The sequence below is a fragment of the Epinephelus moara genome, chromosome 22, assembly GCF_006386435.1.
Source record: "Epinephelus moara isolate mb chromosome 22, YSFRI_EMoa_1.0, whole genome shotgun sequence".
NCBI lineage: Eukaryota > Metazoa > Chordata > Actinopteri > Perciformes > Serranidae > Epinephelus > Epinephelus moara.
In genome coordinates this window covers 32187041-32204415 of record NC_065527.1, presented here as the reverse complement: position 1 = coordinate 32204415, position 17375 = coordinate 32187041, and the positions used below count along the sequence as shown (strand labels likewise).

Sequence of the window (17375 nt, the reverse complement as noted above, 5' to 3'; positions counted from 1 at the left end):
ATGAGTCTTTTATAATTATGATTTTACTCTCCTGTTGGCACGTAGGACCACTGAGAAATGTAATTGGTGGTAAATAAGCGGGAGCTCATTAATCGCACTTTCGGAAGCCTCCTTTGTATTGCATTGGCGGCGTATTTGCTGAGGAAACACAGGGCCCGGAGCCGTCGGGCCGTCTGGGTCCACAGAGTCCTGCAAACCCGGCAATTCCACGGTGAATTTCCCCAGCTCGTACAGCTCCGGGAGAGCCCAGACCTCCGTACCCGAATCCCGGTCTGCAATTGGCTGCTACTTCGGCAGCGGCGCTGCTCATTTGCATAAAGTTCAGCTTCTCTCAACTTCTACTTGACGCTCTGGTCGCTGGCATCACACCGCTCGCTGCAGCCGATGCCCCTGACGCCCTTCGTAGCAAGCGTACATTGAAAATGAATGGCTGCCGGCCGCTTATGACGCTCATGACGCTTTTGGTGTGAGTGCACAGTAGTGTGGGCAGTGGAATGAGCTATTTCACATTTTGTACCACTTCTTCTTTCCACTAGAGGGCACTGGAGAACGCACTAATGATACGCCATGTTTTTGTAAATCAAACATAGACCACAGCATGTAAATTTCAGGTAAATCAAAAGATAAGTGTCTGAAAAAACGTACTTCCTGTTGCCAGTAGGTGGCACTATGTGTATGACTAAAATAAAATCATATAGATGTGTTCAGGGCGGGACTATTATCAAACCTGTGAAGTGTGGTGCAGAGTGAAACATTTATGCGAAAGTTATAGGAATTTCATGTGGTCATGGCGAGACATAAATATTTGATGCCACGCCAAGACCACACCGTTCAATGCTGACCAAATCTTTTAATAACTTTGATCACAAAGTTGTCTAGAGGGTATACACCAGTTTTGAAGTCAATTGGATTATGTCTATAGGAGGAATTTGTTAAAATGTGTAGCATGGAAATGCCAAAAATTGACCGGGAAATTCAAAACTGCCAACTTCTTGTTGGGTTTCGCCTGTGAGTCCAAGATGCTTTTTTGTGCATCAGTGTGTGATACATGTGCATACCAATTTTTGTGCATGTCGATGAAACATGCTGTGGGGCTGCTCTTTAAAGGGCGTGGTCAAGCCATTTTGCCATGCCCATCCACAAAACTATTCTCAGTGGACTCTTTTCAGTGCAGCATGTGTCAGCTTGTCCTTGTATCTGTTAGACCCCTAGTTAGCACAGTTTTTCTCAGTGTGTATTTGTGTATCTCATTATTCTCCACAGACGTCCAGCAGCTGTTGGTGGTTAAAGAAGAGGTTCCTCCTGAGCAGCAGGAGTGGAACTCCAGTCTGGACCAGGAGGACCCAGAGCCCCCATACATTAAAGAGGAACAGGAGGAACTCTGGAGCAGTCAGGAGGGAGAGCAGCTTCAAGGGCTGGAGGAGGCTGATATCAATTTCACATTCACTCCGGTGAAGAATGAAGACGAGGGTGAGGAGATACCTCAGTCCTCACAGCTTCATCAGAGACAAACTGACCAGATGGAAACAGGAGCTGATGGAGAGGACTGTGGAGGAGCAGAACCATCCAGGAACTCAGATCCAGATACATATTTGCAACCAGTTAGTGAAGATGATTCTCTGGACTCTAATGAGACTGAAGTCAGTACTGATGATTGGGAGACCAGAGACCCTCAATCAGGCTTAAACTCTCTGAAAAATGATAAAGTCTCTGTCAGTGGTTCAAGATGTACTACTCGTGAGAAACCGTTTAGTTGTTCTGAGTGTGACAAAAGATTTGGCCACAAGGAGAGTCTGAAACAACACATGAGATCTCACACAGGAGAGAAACCGTTCAGCTGTTCAGTGTGTGGTAAAAGATTTTTGTGCAGGGCAAATATGAAGACACACATGGTAACTCATACAGGAGAGAGACCTTACAGCTGCTCAGTTTGTAAGAAATCTTTTACACAGGGTGGAAGTTTACAGAAACACATGAGGATCCACACAGGAGAGAAACCATACACCTGCCCAGTGTGTGCTAAAGCTTTCAGTGATGGTGGAAATCTGAAGATGCACATGAAAATTCACACAGGAGAGAAACCATACAGCTGCTCAGTGTGTGGCAAAGCTTTCAGTGAGAGAGGAAATATGAAGATGCACGTGAGAATTCACACAGGAGAGAAACCATTCAGCTGCTCATTTTGTAGGAAACCTTTTTCACAGAGTGGAAGTTTACGGAAACACATGAGGATCCACACAGGCGAGAAACCGTTCAGCTGCACAGTGTGTGGCAAAGCCTTCAGTGACAATGGGAATTTGAAAATACACATGAAAATCCACACAGGAGAGAAACCATTCAGCTGCTCAGTGTGTGGAGAAAGATTTATACAAAAGATACAACTGACACAACACATGGTACATCACATACAGGGGCGACGCCAGGGATGTTGGACCCCATGAGAAGATACCACAATAGGCCCCACCACAGGCTATGGGAACCTTGCATGAATACTCTCACTAGATCTCATGAATGACAAGATGTTATGTTATGTCTCTTTTCCTAGTCACACACATGCTGTTTGTTAAGTGTTCTGCTGGGTATTAAGAATTTCATCCATGCTGTTGGCTCAGATTAAACTTGAAAATGAAGGAGGGAGACTTACAGTCTGATATCTGTTATGAGGGTTTATGGTTTTCTTTTAGTTCTTTTCAACAGAGCTACACCCAAACAGGCATCTCAGAGTTCCCGCTTCTTTTCCTTTGTCTTTGTCCTGACCACACGGTCAGACAAACACCTCCCCCATCTAAAGCCAGCTTTGATTCGGCCATCTTGTTTTCTAGGCCAAACAGCTCTTTGATCACCACACCCGCCTTTGTCTTTCTCTTCTTTCTCTCTCTCTCACACACACACACACACACACACACACACATACACACCAAGCTTGTATATAGTTAGTTAGAATTTGTCTTTTGGTTTTGCTTTGCTTACTTCGTGAATAAATATAATTCTATGGAATCATACCTGCTGTCTGTTTAATGTTGCACAAGAGTGAATGAATAGTCAACCTGTGCTGCGTCAAGAACTCCGAAATTCTTCAGGCGTTACTGTTAATTCTGGTTATTGTCATTAATGTAATTATTATTCAAAACTCCAAATTAATAGTTTAGCATATTTTATGAGACTGATATCTTTAACTGGCTATCACTTTCCCTTTCCAGGAATGGTACCCCACGAGGGGATTTAATGTTAATTAAGTCATGTTATTTAAGTAATTAATTATTATTAATATTATTAATTATTTCCGATAGCCAGTTTACAACTTTAATGGTGTCTCCTTGGTGAGGCCTAATATTGTTGTTCCCAACAAAATTGGTGCCTCCGTGTGACAGCCTGAATTTATGTTCCCAACAATATTAAATGACTCTGATGGGGATTAGTGGCATAAAACTTGATCGGGACATCCCTAGTATTTATAGATTGACATGAGAAGAATCTCCAAAACAACTTTAAATTGGATCATTCGTAGCGTTTCCTGGTTTATTAAACTGCTGTTTACACAAGAGGTGACAACTGACTATACATTTATGGAGTACTGAATCTTTAATGTCTCTCATTGCATTGTATTTAATGTTTTGCTGTTGTAGCTTTTATGTTAGTGTGGGGGGCATAATTCAGACTTGTATTGATAGATTACTGGAAACTTCTTGGACTCAGTAATGTTGTTTCCTATGAACATTTATGATGCAAATCTCACACATCAGCTAATGGTAGAAACACCTGATTATTATGGGTGTAACAGCTCTCACAAACGTCCAGTCTCATGTCGCCATTTCATCTTTCATGTCATCGTTTCTTTGTGTGCCATTACACACCGACTAATTATGCGAATTAGAAAATGCATGATTTAGTTATTGCAAAAGATGGATTTCTTGACATCAAAACATAAATTTAAACTCTGAGATTACCTTTCTTAGTTGTCTAAAAGCCAAAATATAGCTATTTCCGAAACATTTTTTTACATACCTTATGCTAATTATGCTAATGAGGAAAGGATGCATAACTGCACCGTGGTAACAAACGGATTTCTGGAAGTCACAAACATGGAGTTAGACTTGTTTTTTCAACTTTAAAAGTTAATCAGAAGCAAAATTATGGCCATTTCTGTTTTTGGGGGGATCAATTTGTTTATTATGCTAATTATTTAAATTGCCTAACATGCAACTCTTAGCAACCAAGCTAATTCACATCTACTAAACCTGACCCTAACACTTCAATCACAAAAGTTCATAGGAAACAACATTGCTAGGTTTCATGTGGGCCATAACAAATAAAACAGAAAATAAGACAATTCACTAATGAGAAATTTAAAGGAGTTTAGTTATGTAGAAATCTAAAGGCGTCTCATCTAATATAACACGTCTTTTAAAATCTCATGTCTTCTTGACTTTAGTTGTGTGTTTACTTTCCTCACTCCCGTTTCTCTTCTGGTTCACTGAGCAGAACTGCCAATCTGAACGATTTCTCTCACCAATGGACTCTGCCACCTATTTAACGTGCCGAGGAAAAAAAAAAAAAAAACCTGCTATACGGACATGTCAGTACACAATCAGCCTCTGTCGCCCCTTGGCCTGGAAGCTGACGCCCTGACGAAAATGCTAAGTTAGCGATTAGCTAATTTTGTGCAGGTAGCAAGGATGACCTTTGACTGAAACAGAGGTACTGACAGTTTGTCTGGTTTATTAAATTTAGTCTGTGAAGCAGGAGGCAGAATTGTCAGTGATACTGTAAAGAGGAGCTGCTACTGTCAACAGTTTCACATACTATATTATTGCTTTATTATTATCATTTCGTACTGTTGTGAAATGTTTTGAAGCTTTTGTTTCCAAGTTCAGCAATGAAAGTTTAAGTGGAATTTAATGCCATTCTTTTGGAAAATTCATTTTTAATAATTTATCTTCCTGCGCGTTTGTCATAGACTGTAAAAATATAATAATAATAATAATAATAATAATAATAATAATAATAATAATAATCACAATAATGATGGTAATAATAATAACAGTAATAATAATAATAATGATGATGTTAGCTTCTAACACTTTTGGTGTTTTATTTTGAAGTTCAGCAGCCGATCTGCCCCGGAAGCTGTCTATTTGTGTCTTCACACTGTTTGAGCAAGATGACGTCGAGCAGAAATGTGTCTCTGTCAGAAAGTGTGTGTGAGCTCCAGCAGTAGTGATCCATCAGGGCTTCTGTGTGTCTGAATGAACTTTTTCCTGAATGTTTTTTATCTGACTCATCACCCGGTAGCCTGCAAATCTATTGGAGTTAGCTTAGCATGCTAGCTAGAAACAGACTGATGGGGACGGAAGTTAGCATCAAAGCGCCTGTCAGAGTGACTGATGGAGAGCAAACAGTGTTTGGATGTGGAGACAAAGTCTAAAATGTCTAAAGCCCAAATGCTGAGAGCGTTGGTGAAGCAGCGACTAACTGCGGCTGCTGAAGAGATATTTGGGCTGTTTGAAAGAACGATAGCAGAGTACGAGGAGGAACTCTCTAGATCAAAAGAGGAGAACGAGCGACAACGGAAACTACTGGACGCTGTTTTCAGCCCTCAGCTTCAGTTACACAGAGCGGGTGAGATACTGTCACTTCTTCTCTGTTTAAACCAGGGCTGAAAACTGTTCATCTGCTGAGTAGGCCTCCTGTATGGTGACCTTGGGTGTTTTGAAATGCGCCTTTTTAAATAAAATGTATTATTATTATTATTATTATTATTATTATTAAGGAGGTTGGAGTCATCGCTCCTCAACCTCCAGAAAACTGAGTTTAAAACGTTCAGCAATCCAAGCCTTTGATCTCACATTTTGTCCATCTCTTTACTTTGACAACCTCCTCTCTCCATATTAAAGAGGCTTGGTCTAAGGATACAGGTGAAGCGATTTCAGATTAATTATGGGCGAGGGGGTTACAAAGGATTAAAACATGTTCCATTATTGTTAGACTCCAACTTATTTAGTTTGAAGTCATTCATCATTTGCATTTTTCCAAGGCCAAATTGAGCATAATATTCCCTACTTTGTCTGCCACATGTGAAGTGTAAATCAGGTGTGGGGACCTTGGGTCACCTTCTCTGGTCTTGCCCTAAACTCAGGAATTTCTGGGTGGACATTCTTCAATTGTATAGTAACATGTAGCCAACAGTTAGTCCCTGATTCTCTTACTGTGATACTGGGCTGTTCTGATTATTCTTTGATCCTTCCCCCTGCATTACAGCAAGCTCTTACATTTGGTATAGTCATAGCAACGAGGGTTATTTTGTGAGAATGGAGATCAGTTTCTTCACCGTGAGCATAAAAAAACAAGGTAACAAAAAAATGCCACGTGAGTACATGGGAAACTGTTTCTCCTGCTAGACTATGAAAATTACAGTTTTTTCTCAGTGTGTATTTATATATCTCATTATTCTCCACAGAAGGCCAGCAGCTGTTGGTGGTTAAAGAGGAGGTTCCCCCTGAGCAAGAGTGGAGCTCCAGTCTGGACCAGGAGGACCCAGAGCCCCCACACATTAAAGAGGAACAGGAGGAACTCTGGAGCAGTCAGGAGGGAGAGCAGCTTCAAGGGCTGGAGGAGGCTGATATCAAGTTCACATTCACTCCTGTCTCTGTGAAGAGCGAAGACGAGGGTGAGGAGATACCTCAGTCCTCACAGTTTCATAAGAGACAAACTGAACAGATGGAAACAGGAGCTGATGGAGAGGACTGTGGAGGACCAGAACCAGCCAGGGACTCAGATCCAGATACACATTTACAACCAGTTAGTGAAGATGATTCTCTGGACTCTTCTGAGACTGAAGTCAGTGCTGATGAGACCAGAGACCCTCAGTCAGGTTTACAGTCTTTGAAAAACAATCAAGTTCCTGTCAATGATTCAAGAAGTCGCGCTGGTAAGAAACCATATAGATGCTCTGAGTGTGGGAGAAGATTTCTTAAAAAGGGAAGTCTGAAGCAACACATGAAAAACCACACAGGAGATAAACCTTTCAGCTGCCCAGTTTGTGGTAAAAGATTTTCAGTCAAGTCACGAAAGGTGACACACATGAGAATTCATTCAGGAGAAAAACCTTTCAGCTGCTCTGTCTGTAAGAAGTCATTTGCATGGAGTGAAAATATACATGCACACATGAGAACTCATACAGGAGAGAAACCTTACAGCTGCTCCATTTGTGATAAAAGTTTTAGACAAAAGATAAATCTGACCCAGCACATGACACATCACACAGGGGAGAAACTGTACAGCTGCAGTGTTTGTAACAAAAGATTTGCCTGGTCATCTCAGGTCACAAGACATAAATGTGTTGGTCGTCAAACTCATGAGAACAGAGAGGCAGAGCCTCCAGCCGACAGCTTAACTGAACAGATAGAAAGAGAAGCTGATGGATTGTGGAGGACCAGAACCAGCCAGGAACTCTGATACAGATACACAATTGCAAACAGACACCATCGACGAGACTGGAGACTTCTGAGACTGATGGCAGTGATGACTGGAAAAGGACAGAGAACCTCAATCAGGTTTAAGCTCCTTAAAAAACAATGAAGTACCTGTCAGTGACATGGACTGTAAAACTGGAAAAGATTTGACCACAAGGGAAACACTGCAGACTAGAGTTCACACAGCAGAGAAACCATTTAGTTGTTCAGTTTGTGACAAAAGATTCTCTCAGTTCTATAATGTTAAAAAAAAACATGAGTGTGTTGGTGAGAGCTGCAGTAATAAATGAAGCTACAGAGATGCAATTGAGACATTTTTTAGAGCAGGATTGAGTTCCTGAGGGCAAGACCTGGTTCAACACCAATTAGCTAAAAACTGACAGACTTAAGGCTGATACAGATTCCACAGTAAGTCTTTTAAAAGAAGATGAAGTTACACAAACATTTAAATTTTTGTCAATTTGCGTCTACGTTATTTTGACATTTTTCTGGGGCACTGTGCTTTTTGGTATTACATGTCTGAACTGATTCAACTTGTTTAACATTGTCTAAAGGGATTTCATATGTCCTGGACAGCTCTGTGGTGTGAGATAAATTATCAGCAGTGCTGAAACTGATGTAAAATATTTAACTTTATCATTATTCAGTAGCTTTTTCTTTACAGTTTGAAGTCATTACCTCCTTGTTCTTGCTTTACAGTAGAAATTGAACATGGTTAGTTTGTGTGTAAGGTAAAGTGGAATAAATATTAAAATATAGTGGACACTTACACTGATATAGGTTTTAGGTGGCTAAAATACATATTTGCAGCGGCTCTGAGCAAAGCAACAAAGTACATAAAATAAGCACAGCAGAACCGTCAGATGAGTTGGACTGTAGTGTTTACCTATGCTTCTTTAAATGTTACAGTTTTGATTTTGGCTGAAAATGACAACAGAAATCAACTCGTTTACCAATTTGACATATCTCTGCAGTTGTAATCAACTGCTGGTTGTCTACCCGGGAGTGACTGTTGTTAACGTGATGTCCAATTAATTCGGTCTATTGAAGTACAACCTTAAACTGCAGAAAATGTGGTGACACTGGCTGAACTTTTTTATTAAGCAATACAAACTTATCCTCTCCAAAACAGTCTCCAAATCGTATATGAGTTTTCGAAAATGTGATGGAAGGAATACTTTGTATGTGAAATGGAAATGGAAAGCAGAACTGAATGCTAATCTGTCGGGAGATGAGTGGCACTCCATCTGTAGCACGCAGTAAACCTCCACCAGCACAAAAAATGGAGAGAATTTGGCTGGAAGAATATCATTAGATTTTTTTATCACACCATGTACAAAATTCAAGCAATCAGGTGAACAACAGCACTGCTGGAGACTCTGTGGGCACGTGAATGCCAATCACTCACATATACTTCGGTCATGTATAAAACTTCAAACATTCTGTGATAGGATTATTCTGATCCTTGAGAGAGTTACAAGATCCCAAGGGACCCACGGATTGTGTACTTAGGATTAATACTCGAGGACATTATTCATGAGAAGGACACTTATCTGTTCAAAATCCTTATAGTGGCATGCAAAAAGGTGCTAGGAACTGGCTAAAACTTGACCCTCCAAGTCCGCGACAGTGGTTGGACGTTGTAAAGGAACTATAGTCAGGGTATATATATGGGGTCACATAATCACAGAGCAAGTTCATAATTATGTAGGCTTATTTTCCATTTTGATATGAGTCCATAACCGGTCCCAAGGAGATACTCCTTTCTCCTGATCGCCATTTATTCTACTGAGCATACATACTTATTATACAATAAGATGCTATTTCCACCACCAGATTAACCTTTTCTTTTTCTATTCTGGGGCCTTTGTTATCTTCAGTGTCTTAGAATAATTTGACAGACAGTTATTAGACCCACAATAATAACAGAAAATGCACACTTGGACACGACTGGTATTTGCGACCAACCCCCAGTAAACACAACTTTGGACTTCAAGGGATTTCTGAACCAACCACCAACTTAAAATTTTTAATACTCTAATGCACTAAATTCCTAAATTCCCATATACAGTGCAGGAAAGCTCCTATTTCACTTTTACATTTCCAACAGCTATTGTTATTTAACAACTTAATTCTGTAGAGTCGTAATGGTGTATGATAAAATCTGTGCAGTATCTTATGTTGTGTGAGCTTCCCCCTCATTTCTTTCACATATTTACCACATCCTGACACAATTTCAGACCATATGTCACCATCATTTTCTTCCCTGAGGTCCCTTTGCCAAATCATTTTCACATTAAGAGATATATTACACAGGAGGGAGTTAGTTACTTTATAAAATTGTGAAGCTTTGTGGTGCAAAGAAAAAAAAAAAGGGAAGGCATGTCAAATAATTTTTAAAGCACTGGGGAGAGACTTGTGTTTTTTATTGTGGCTCAGGGGAGGGGCGTACAAATTTAAATGGCTGTATTTTGTATTTACTGAACTGCAGATTTTTAAAGAAAAGAAGAAAAAAATGCTGTTTGGAAGGCATGTTTAAAAACCACCAAAATTAAAATATTTATAGCCGGAAACTGTAAAAACAGAAATTATCATTGGCTTCACAAATTTCCAACGGTCCTTGGACACATCATGTCCCACAAATGCTTTCGTCAGAAAAAAAAACAACAAAAGCTGAGCTTAAAATAATTTTATTTTATCAAAATGAGGATATTCTACATCTCATTTGAAATTTGGCCCAACATAAACTGCTTGAATGAACTAACCAGCCGCATGACAAGAGTGAAAAACTGAGGCTTTTTTCAGCTCCAGGATTTCATTTTTAACTTTTAACGTTTAAACATCAAAGTGTACGTTTTTAAATCTCCTAACTAATTTGTGGTGGAGGGAGGGTCATACATTTTCCCCAAATCAGTCATGGAGGCTCAAGGAAAAAATATTTGTAACTTCGTAGACGTACAAAAAAATAAATCTAAGACACAACAGCATGTCAGGAATTAAGAAAATTATGAGATTCAGATTAAATTGGCTAAGATGTGCAAAACCACTCTGACACTCTTTTAGACTAATGATAGAAAAAAAAAGTAGAGGTCCACAAATATGCAAGAAAACTGCAAACAGTAATGGTGATGAGACTACCCCCTGAAAATCTGCTGGTTTCTGCTAGAATTATAATTTGGAAAATCATGATTTTAATCATTAAGACCATTTTTTGATCAGCAAATTTTGCTTTAACTGTATTAAATATGAACATGATAGATAGATAGATAGATAGATAGATAGATAGATAGATAGATAGATAGATACGTTATTCATTCCCATAGGGGAAATTCTTGTATCTTAGTAGATCACATAAAAAAATAAATAAATAGGCCATAATTAAAACATAAAAACACTTTCAAGAACTCAAATGGGAACTTGTTAATGTGCAACGTAACTTCAACATTTAAGAACATTTTTGATAAAAGTTGGTCAGTATTACATTTTCTACGCTATAACTGATTTAAAGACCCACATTATATTTTGTGGTCAAAGCATGGACACTATAAAAAATTCTGGAGGCTTTATTTTGAAGGGCGAGGGGACCCGGAAGTGATTTTCTTGCTGGCGCCGAGTGTTTTTAGCAAAATAGCGTCTTGTACACTTAGCTCGGAAATATTTTTACATGCTATGTCGTGAACGAGGACCTTCATTGTAAGTGAGAAAGTGTGTGTGAGCTCCAGCTGTAGTGATCCATCAGAACCTCTGTGTGTCTGATTGAACTTTTTCCTGAATGTTTTTCCTCTGACTCATCACCCGGTAGGCTACAAATCTATTGGAGTTAGCTGAGCATGCTAGCTAGAAACACACTGATGGGGACGGAAGTTAGCAACAAAGCGCCTGTCAGAGTGACTGTTTGATGGAGAGCAAACAGTGTTTGGATGTGGAGACAAAGTCTAAAATGTCTAAAGCCCAAATGCTGAGAGCGTTGGTGAAGCAGCGACTAACTGCGGCTGCTGAAGAGATATTTGGGCTGTTTGAAAGAACGATAGCAGAGTACGAGGAGGAACTCTCTAGATCAAAAGAGGAGAACGAGCGACAACGGAAACTACTGGACGCTGTTTGCAGCCCTCAGCTTCAGTTACACATAGCAGGTTTGTTACCCTCACTACTTCTTCAGCGAGTCCTCTTCTTCTTTGGTGTTTTACAGTAGTTGGCATCTTTCAAGTTGTACTGCCTCCTCATGGTTTTATCCGACCGTTGCTATCCTAATCTTCCACAGTCTTCTGATAAATTCTGTCGCTCTCAGAAACCTAAAAATCACCTTTCTCCACTCTCAAGCACGTCCTTAATCCTGGCCTCACTTCGTCTACCTTCTGTAATCCTGCCATCATCACCCTTCTATCTTCCTCATACTTCCTGCAAGAAATGAGAACATGCTCCCTTGACTCCTTTACACACCGACTGCAATAACCGATTGGATGTTTCCCTATTACAAAAGCGTGCTCTTCAAGTTACTGTGACCTATTCTCAATCTCAATCTACTTTGTTTTGAGCAAATGCCTTCCTTTTGTCCCACTTTCTCAATATTGCTGCCACTGATTGATGATTTAGCTCAAAATAATGCTTTTCCCCTCTGATTTTGAAAGTTGAAAGTATCACTTTCCACATTTCCTCTCTTAACTGCCTATTTTGCCAACTTGTCTACTTTTTCATTACCCAGGATTCCTGCGTGTGTGCTGGCCCTTGATTGGTTAAACCTTGACTTTGTAAGAAGTTTTTCAAACACTAGATGTCTTGGTGCTGTTTCTGATTTAAGACTTGGCAGTGCTGATACTGAGTCACTGCAAATGAGAATTGTACTTGTTGCTAAATCCTCCATCCACCCTAATGCTGACAGTACTGCAAATAGCTCAGCAGCATAGACACTCTGGTAATCTGATAACCTTTTATCGATCCCAGTCTGGTGACTAGGAATCACTACTGCTGCTCCTGTTGCCTAAATTAGTGGATCCTTTGACCCATCTGTAAAAAGCTGAATATAATCTCTGTACTTCCTCTACTGTTCCTTCCCTACCGTTCGTTGCATTGCTGCCTCACTCTGTTTACACTGTACATTACGCCTTAAGGCTAGTTCACATTACACGATTTTCACCCCGATTTTGCGTCGCGGAGACTATCGTAATCTTTTGAGCGTTCATACCTGGCGACATGTGTTTCTGTCATCTGGAGTCTCGCCAACTGCGTTACGACCTGTGTGTGCACACCACAAGATTTCTCTACCGAGCCCTCGCCGACTGAGCCCAGAGAAACAAGCAACCAGGGCTATGGAAACAAGCCCAAAAGAAGCGATATATATAGGAGAAAGGCGACATTTCGAGAGCAAGCCCAAACTCGCAACTCCGCTTTAGAAACAAGCCCAAAATAACGCAACTCGCAACTACCAATATTTGTAAGCGACTAACTTGGCTGAATTGAAAAAAGATGCCTGCTCTTTTGCTGCCCCTCCCACTCTCCCTGCCATTGCTTAATGATTCCTTCTCTAATTAAATTACCACACTCACTCATGCCAATGGAAACCCTGACATCTGTACTGTCCCACCTTAGTGCAGCCTTGACCATCCTATCTGCTGCCTTGTTTCCCTCTATCCCAACATGGGCCGGGACCCAGAAGAACCCCACTCTACATCCCTGCCTCTTCAGCGTGTAAATCTGTGTCTGAATTTCCCCCATCAGGCCCGGTCTGGCTCTCGACCTCCCCCCTGCTGAGTCTGAACGTATCCAACGTTGAGCATGAATGAGCCTTAATAGTCTGTCTGTGTCAGTTGTGGTCCCAGGCCTTGTGAATTATTATGTGAATGAATGCCTTATGTTTTTTGCCTTTTGCCATTATTGGACAGGACAGCGTGAAATGGGGAGAAAGAGAGTGGGGGGATGACACGCAGCAAAGGGCCATGGGCTGGAGTCGAGTACGCGGCTGCATCTAACATGGGGAACCAGCACTATCCACTAAGCTACCGACGCCCCAGGCCTTGTTAATTTTGACAGCTATCTTAACTTTAGTCTTAGTCTTGAGACGAAAGTGCTTGTTAGTTTTAGTCACATATTAGTAATTTTTATTCTTCACAGTTTTAGTCAACAAAAATTCATGACATTTTAGTCAACTTTTAGTCATCATGTTTTCTATGTTTTTTTTTTTTTTTTATCTCTAAACTAATCCAGTGAGGCTAATTCATGTATCAGAAATTAGAAACAAGGTGACAGGTTGCTCTGCTGCTCGCTCTGCTGCTGTTCAGAGGCTAACGAGCAGAGCTAACACTAACAGCTAACAGCCACAGCTGTAACTTACAACCTCCACAGATCCATTCAGCAGCTCCACCATCCACTGTCAGACATACACGGCTGATTATTTACTGCCGAATTACAGCTCACAACTCGCACCAACAGCTGACACTGCTCAGCTCTGAGTGTTTTTGCTGGCTAGCAAAACATCCTGGTGCCGACTATTTACTGGAGTTTACAGCCTGTTGCTCATGCGCCATTTGAAGATAATTACAAGCACGGCCGGTCTCGGCATTCAGTGTCTGAAAGTCCACCATTAACATTTTCGTCGCGTCTCATTTTGTCAACGAAAATGAAACATTGATTTCATTTTATCTTCTATTATCAAGATCTATGCTAAGCTTGTCATCATCTCATTTTCATCATGGAAAAAATTTAAACTTTTTGTCAGAGAAATCAACACTGGTCCCAGGCCTTGTTGAGGCCAGCTGTAGTCGGGAACTGTTTCGTGACAAGAGTTTTTGTGTTTCAAAGAGTTTGTGTCCAAGACAGGAGGGATCAGTCACAATCTTTCTGAAGATGTTCGAGTCCTGTAGGCACTTAGGTTGAAGGGTTTTTTTCATTGCCAAGTAATCTAAAGGGGTGCGTTTTTTAACCTTACCTTAACCTTCACACAGACGTCATCATTAAACAGAAAGTCCAATGTTCAGACAAAAAAATCAGATCAGATAAACGTACCAAATCAGAATCCATTTTAATCTGAACCTTCAGTTACCTGCAGAAGTAGTTTATTCACATTTCAGTTGTTTATCAGAACATACTCAAATTGTTTGCACTCATTAATTATTATTGGTTTAAGTATAGTGGTGGTCAGTAATGTGTCTGTACATCATTCTGTCCTGCAGAGGTCCAGCAGCTGTTGGTGGTTAAAGAAGAGGTTTCCCCTGAGCAGCAGGAGTGGAGCTCCAGTCTGGACCAGGAGGACCCAGAGCCCCCACACATTAAAGAGGAACAGGAGGGAGAGCAGCTTCAAGGGCTGGAGGAGGCTGGTATCAAGTTCACACTCACTTCTGTCCCTGTGAAGAGCGAAGAAGATGATGCTCAGTCCTCACAGCTTCATCAAAGACAAATTGACCAGATGGAAACAGGAGCTGATGGAGAGGACTGTGGAGGACCAGATCCAGATACACATTTACAGCTATATAGCAGTGAGAAGACCCCACAGCATCACCAGCAACAATCTGAAGTCAGTGATGACTGGAAGGAGACCAGAGAACTTCAGTCAGGTTTGAACTTTCTGAAAAATGACAGACGGGATTCCTGTGAGAGACCATTTTGCTGCTCTGAGTGTGGTAAACGATTTAACCAAAACTCAAATCTTAAGACACACATGAGAACTCACACAGGAGAGAAACCTTTCAGCTGCCCAGTTTGTGGTAAAAGATTTGGTCAGAAGGCGCACATGCAGAACCATTTGAAATGTCACACGGGAGAAAAACCCTACAGCTGCTCACTCTGTAATAAATGTTTTTCACGGTGTGAACATTTACAGTTACACATGAGAACCCACACAGGGGAGAAACCATTCAACTGCAGCATTTGTGATGAAAGATTCACATGGCTTTATCAGTTCAAAAATCACAAGTGTGGCAGTGACTCATCTCAGCTTCATGAACTCTGGAGTAGTCAGGAGGGAGAGCAGCTTCAACGGCTGAAGGAAGCTGAGATCACCAAGTTTCCTTTGACTCCAGTTTCTATGAAGAGTGAAGACAGTGGACAGAAAGCTCAGTCCTCACAGCTTCATCAAAGACAAACTGAACAGATGGAAACAGATGGAGAGGACTGTGGAGGACCAGAACCAGCCAGGAACTCAGATGCAGATGCTCTTTAGTCACATGGACTGATATATAACTCATTCATTGGACAGTTCTAGTGATGTCATCCTGAATTCTTAAGGCTTGTTTGAGATGAGCTGCAGCTGGTCTTGTAAGACGTAACCGATCGGGGCGTTATCAAAAAGCATGAAGTCCAACAGCTCAGAGATTGTTTGACTCGACATGCAAAGGTGGAAATAGCTGAGAAAGTGGATGCAATAGCCTCTGTTACTGTATGGAGATGAACACAGTCCATGACAGTATCAATATATATGAGAAATATGATACTATTTGCTGACTGGTCACTTAAATTGTGCAAAAGACCTTTGACATTATGAGTGTTTTTGTACTAATACCAGTAAGTCAAAAGCTATTTAAATAAAGATATAGAAAACAAACAAAATATAATTCATAAATAAAAGTGTAATGGTGCGTTCACATCAAACATGATGCGAGCGCCTTGCGTGGCGAGATTACATACAGAGTCAGTGCTAAGATTGGAATATACACCGATCAGCCAAAACACTAAAAAACACTGACAGGTTACGTGAACAACATTGATCATCTTGTTACAATGCAATGTTCTGTTGGGCAACCTTGGGTTCTGACATTCATGTGGATGCCACCAGACACGCTCCACCCACTTGCCATCAACAAGTGCCATTGCCATAAGGGGGTTTACTTGGTCTGCAACGGTGTTCGTGTGGGTGGAGCGCATCAAGTAGCATTTACACGAATGCCACGATCCAAGGTTTCCTAATGGAATATTGCATTGTAACAAGATGATCAATGTTATTCACTTCACTCGCCAGTTGTTTTAATGTTTTGGCTGATCTGTGTATGCAAACATGCTGGGAGATGTGAAGACACGAAATTTGTCGTAGTCACGCAAGTTGAAATTTCAGCTTGAGCGAGAAATTTGCGTGCATGTATCACAAAAGCCTATCAATAACATCCGCCATTGCATGAATACGGAGCTGAGGATAAGTGCAGTCGGAGTCTTTTAACACTGTGGTTGTCTTTTCCTAAGTCCTTATGAATTCTCTTTTAAATTTGTCTTGACCTCATGACGTTTTCCATCAATGTCAAGGAAAACTGGTTAGGAAAAGAGATTTTTTTTTTTTTTTTTTTTTGGCTATTCGACCGCAGCCATTGAGTATAATCAATGGGCTCATTCAGTCACCCCACAACATGCCAGTTAGATTTGTGTCTGACTTGATTCCAACTTGCTCTGACGTCATGCAAAAGTGGACAATGATATTCTCACGAGATTGCGGCGGCCAAAGTTTTAGAGCCAGGCACTGCAGCTGCTTTCCACGAACTGCAAGACCCAGAGCATGATGGGAAATGCCTGGCTGTCACTTGATCTAACAGTTGATTGGTTTAGATGATGACTCAACACTATGACATTTTAGATAAACTTTTCACTTTTGTTAAATGTCAGATTTAGATTCGATTTGTCTGATTTGAAGGTTTATTCTGTTAACAGAGAACATGCTGTATGACTGATGGTGCCTTTTCGTATTCAGCCTAAATACATTCATCTTAAACTATACATAGTAGTCTGTTGTACATAACATTCCTCTGTGTTTGATTAGAAGGTTAATGTTTTTCATTTATTTATGTAGTTGGACGGTAACATGTCTGCTCAGCAGATTTACATACAGCAGCAAACTGATATGATGCTGTTATACATGACATGTAAAATGGAGGTTGCACCATGAACCAGTAAAGCATTATACAGTGGTGTGAAAAAGTGTTTGCCCCC

At 40.7% G+C, this 17375-nt stretch overlaps 3 protein-coding genes across 5 annotated transcripts in view; all 3 read left to right on the top strand.

The window, feature by feature from the left end:
• The window catches only part of LOC126384324 (zinc finger protein 32-like), a 12554-nt gene extending 9563 nt beyond the window's left edge, over positions 1-2991 (top strand). Inside the window, exon 2 of one of the 2 annotated variants that reach the window (XR_007569252.1) lies at positions 1264-1402. Coding sequence is in view for 1 of the 2 variants with exons in the window: in XM_050035321.1 (XP_049891278.1) it covers positions 1264-2441 (1178 nt within the window). In the remaining variant the exon portion in view is untranslated. Of the gene's footprint in view, positions 1-1263 lie in introns of both variants that reach the window. The other variant, XM_050035321.1, reaches the window with a different exon arrangement.
• A 2148-nt stretch (positions 2992-5139) lies between these two features.
• LOC126384328 (zinc finger protein 260-like) lies at positions 5140-9693 on the top strand. Of its 2 annotated transcripts, none has more exons than XM_050035331.1 (2): positions 5140-5619; positions 6461-9693. In XM_050035331.1, the coding sequence occupies exons 1-2, from the start codon at positions 5385-5387 to the stop codon at positions 7453-7455; spliced, it is 1230 nt and encodes a 409-aa protein (XP_049891288.1). In that variant the 5' UTR covers positions 5140-5384; the 3' UTR covers positions 7456-9693. The 2 variants fall into 2 exon arrangements, with proteins under 2 accessions (XP_049891288.1, XP_049891287.1); XM_050035330.1 differs by having other exon boundaries at positions 6458-9691.
• Positions 9694-11089: 1396 nt separating this feature from the next.
• Positions 11090-17369, top strand: LOC126384329 (zinc finger protein Xfin-like). The gene is made up of 2 exons (XM_050035332.1): positions 11090-11605; positions 14639-17369. Exons 1-2 carry the CDS (start codon positions 11371-11373, stop codon positions 15622-15624), a joined length of 1221 nt encoding a protein of 406 aa, XP_049891289.1. The 5' UTR covers positions 11090-11370; the 3' UTR covers positions 15625-17369.
• Positions 17370-17375: the final 6 nt, after the last annotated feature.

What these genes read in the sequence shown, in the direction of transcription:
- LOC126384329 (XM_050035332.1), top strand. Translation starts at nt 11,371, where the DNA reads ATGGAGAGCAAACAGTGTTTGGATGTGGAGACAAAGTCTAAAATGTCT. An exon ending in GCTTCAGTTACACATAGCAG is followed by an intron (nt 11,606 to 14,638) that starts GTTTGTTACCCT and finishes TCTGTCCTGCAG; the next exon opens with AGGTCCAGCAGCTGTTGGTG.
- LOC126384328 (XM_050035330.1), top strand. Translation starts at nt 5,385, where the DNA reads ATGGAGAGCAAACAGTGTTTGGATGTGGAGACAAAGTCTAAAATGTCT. An exon ending in GCTTCAGTTACACAGAGCGG is followed by an intron (nt 5,620 to 6,457) that starts GTGAGATACTGT and finishes TATTCTCCACAG; the next exon opens with AAGGCCAGCAGCTGTTGGTG.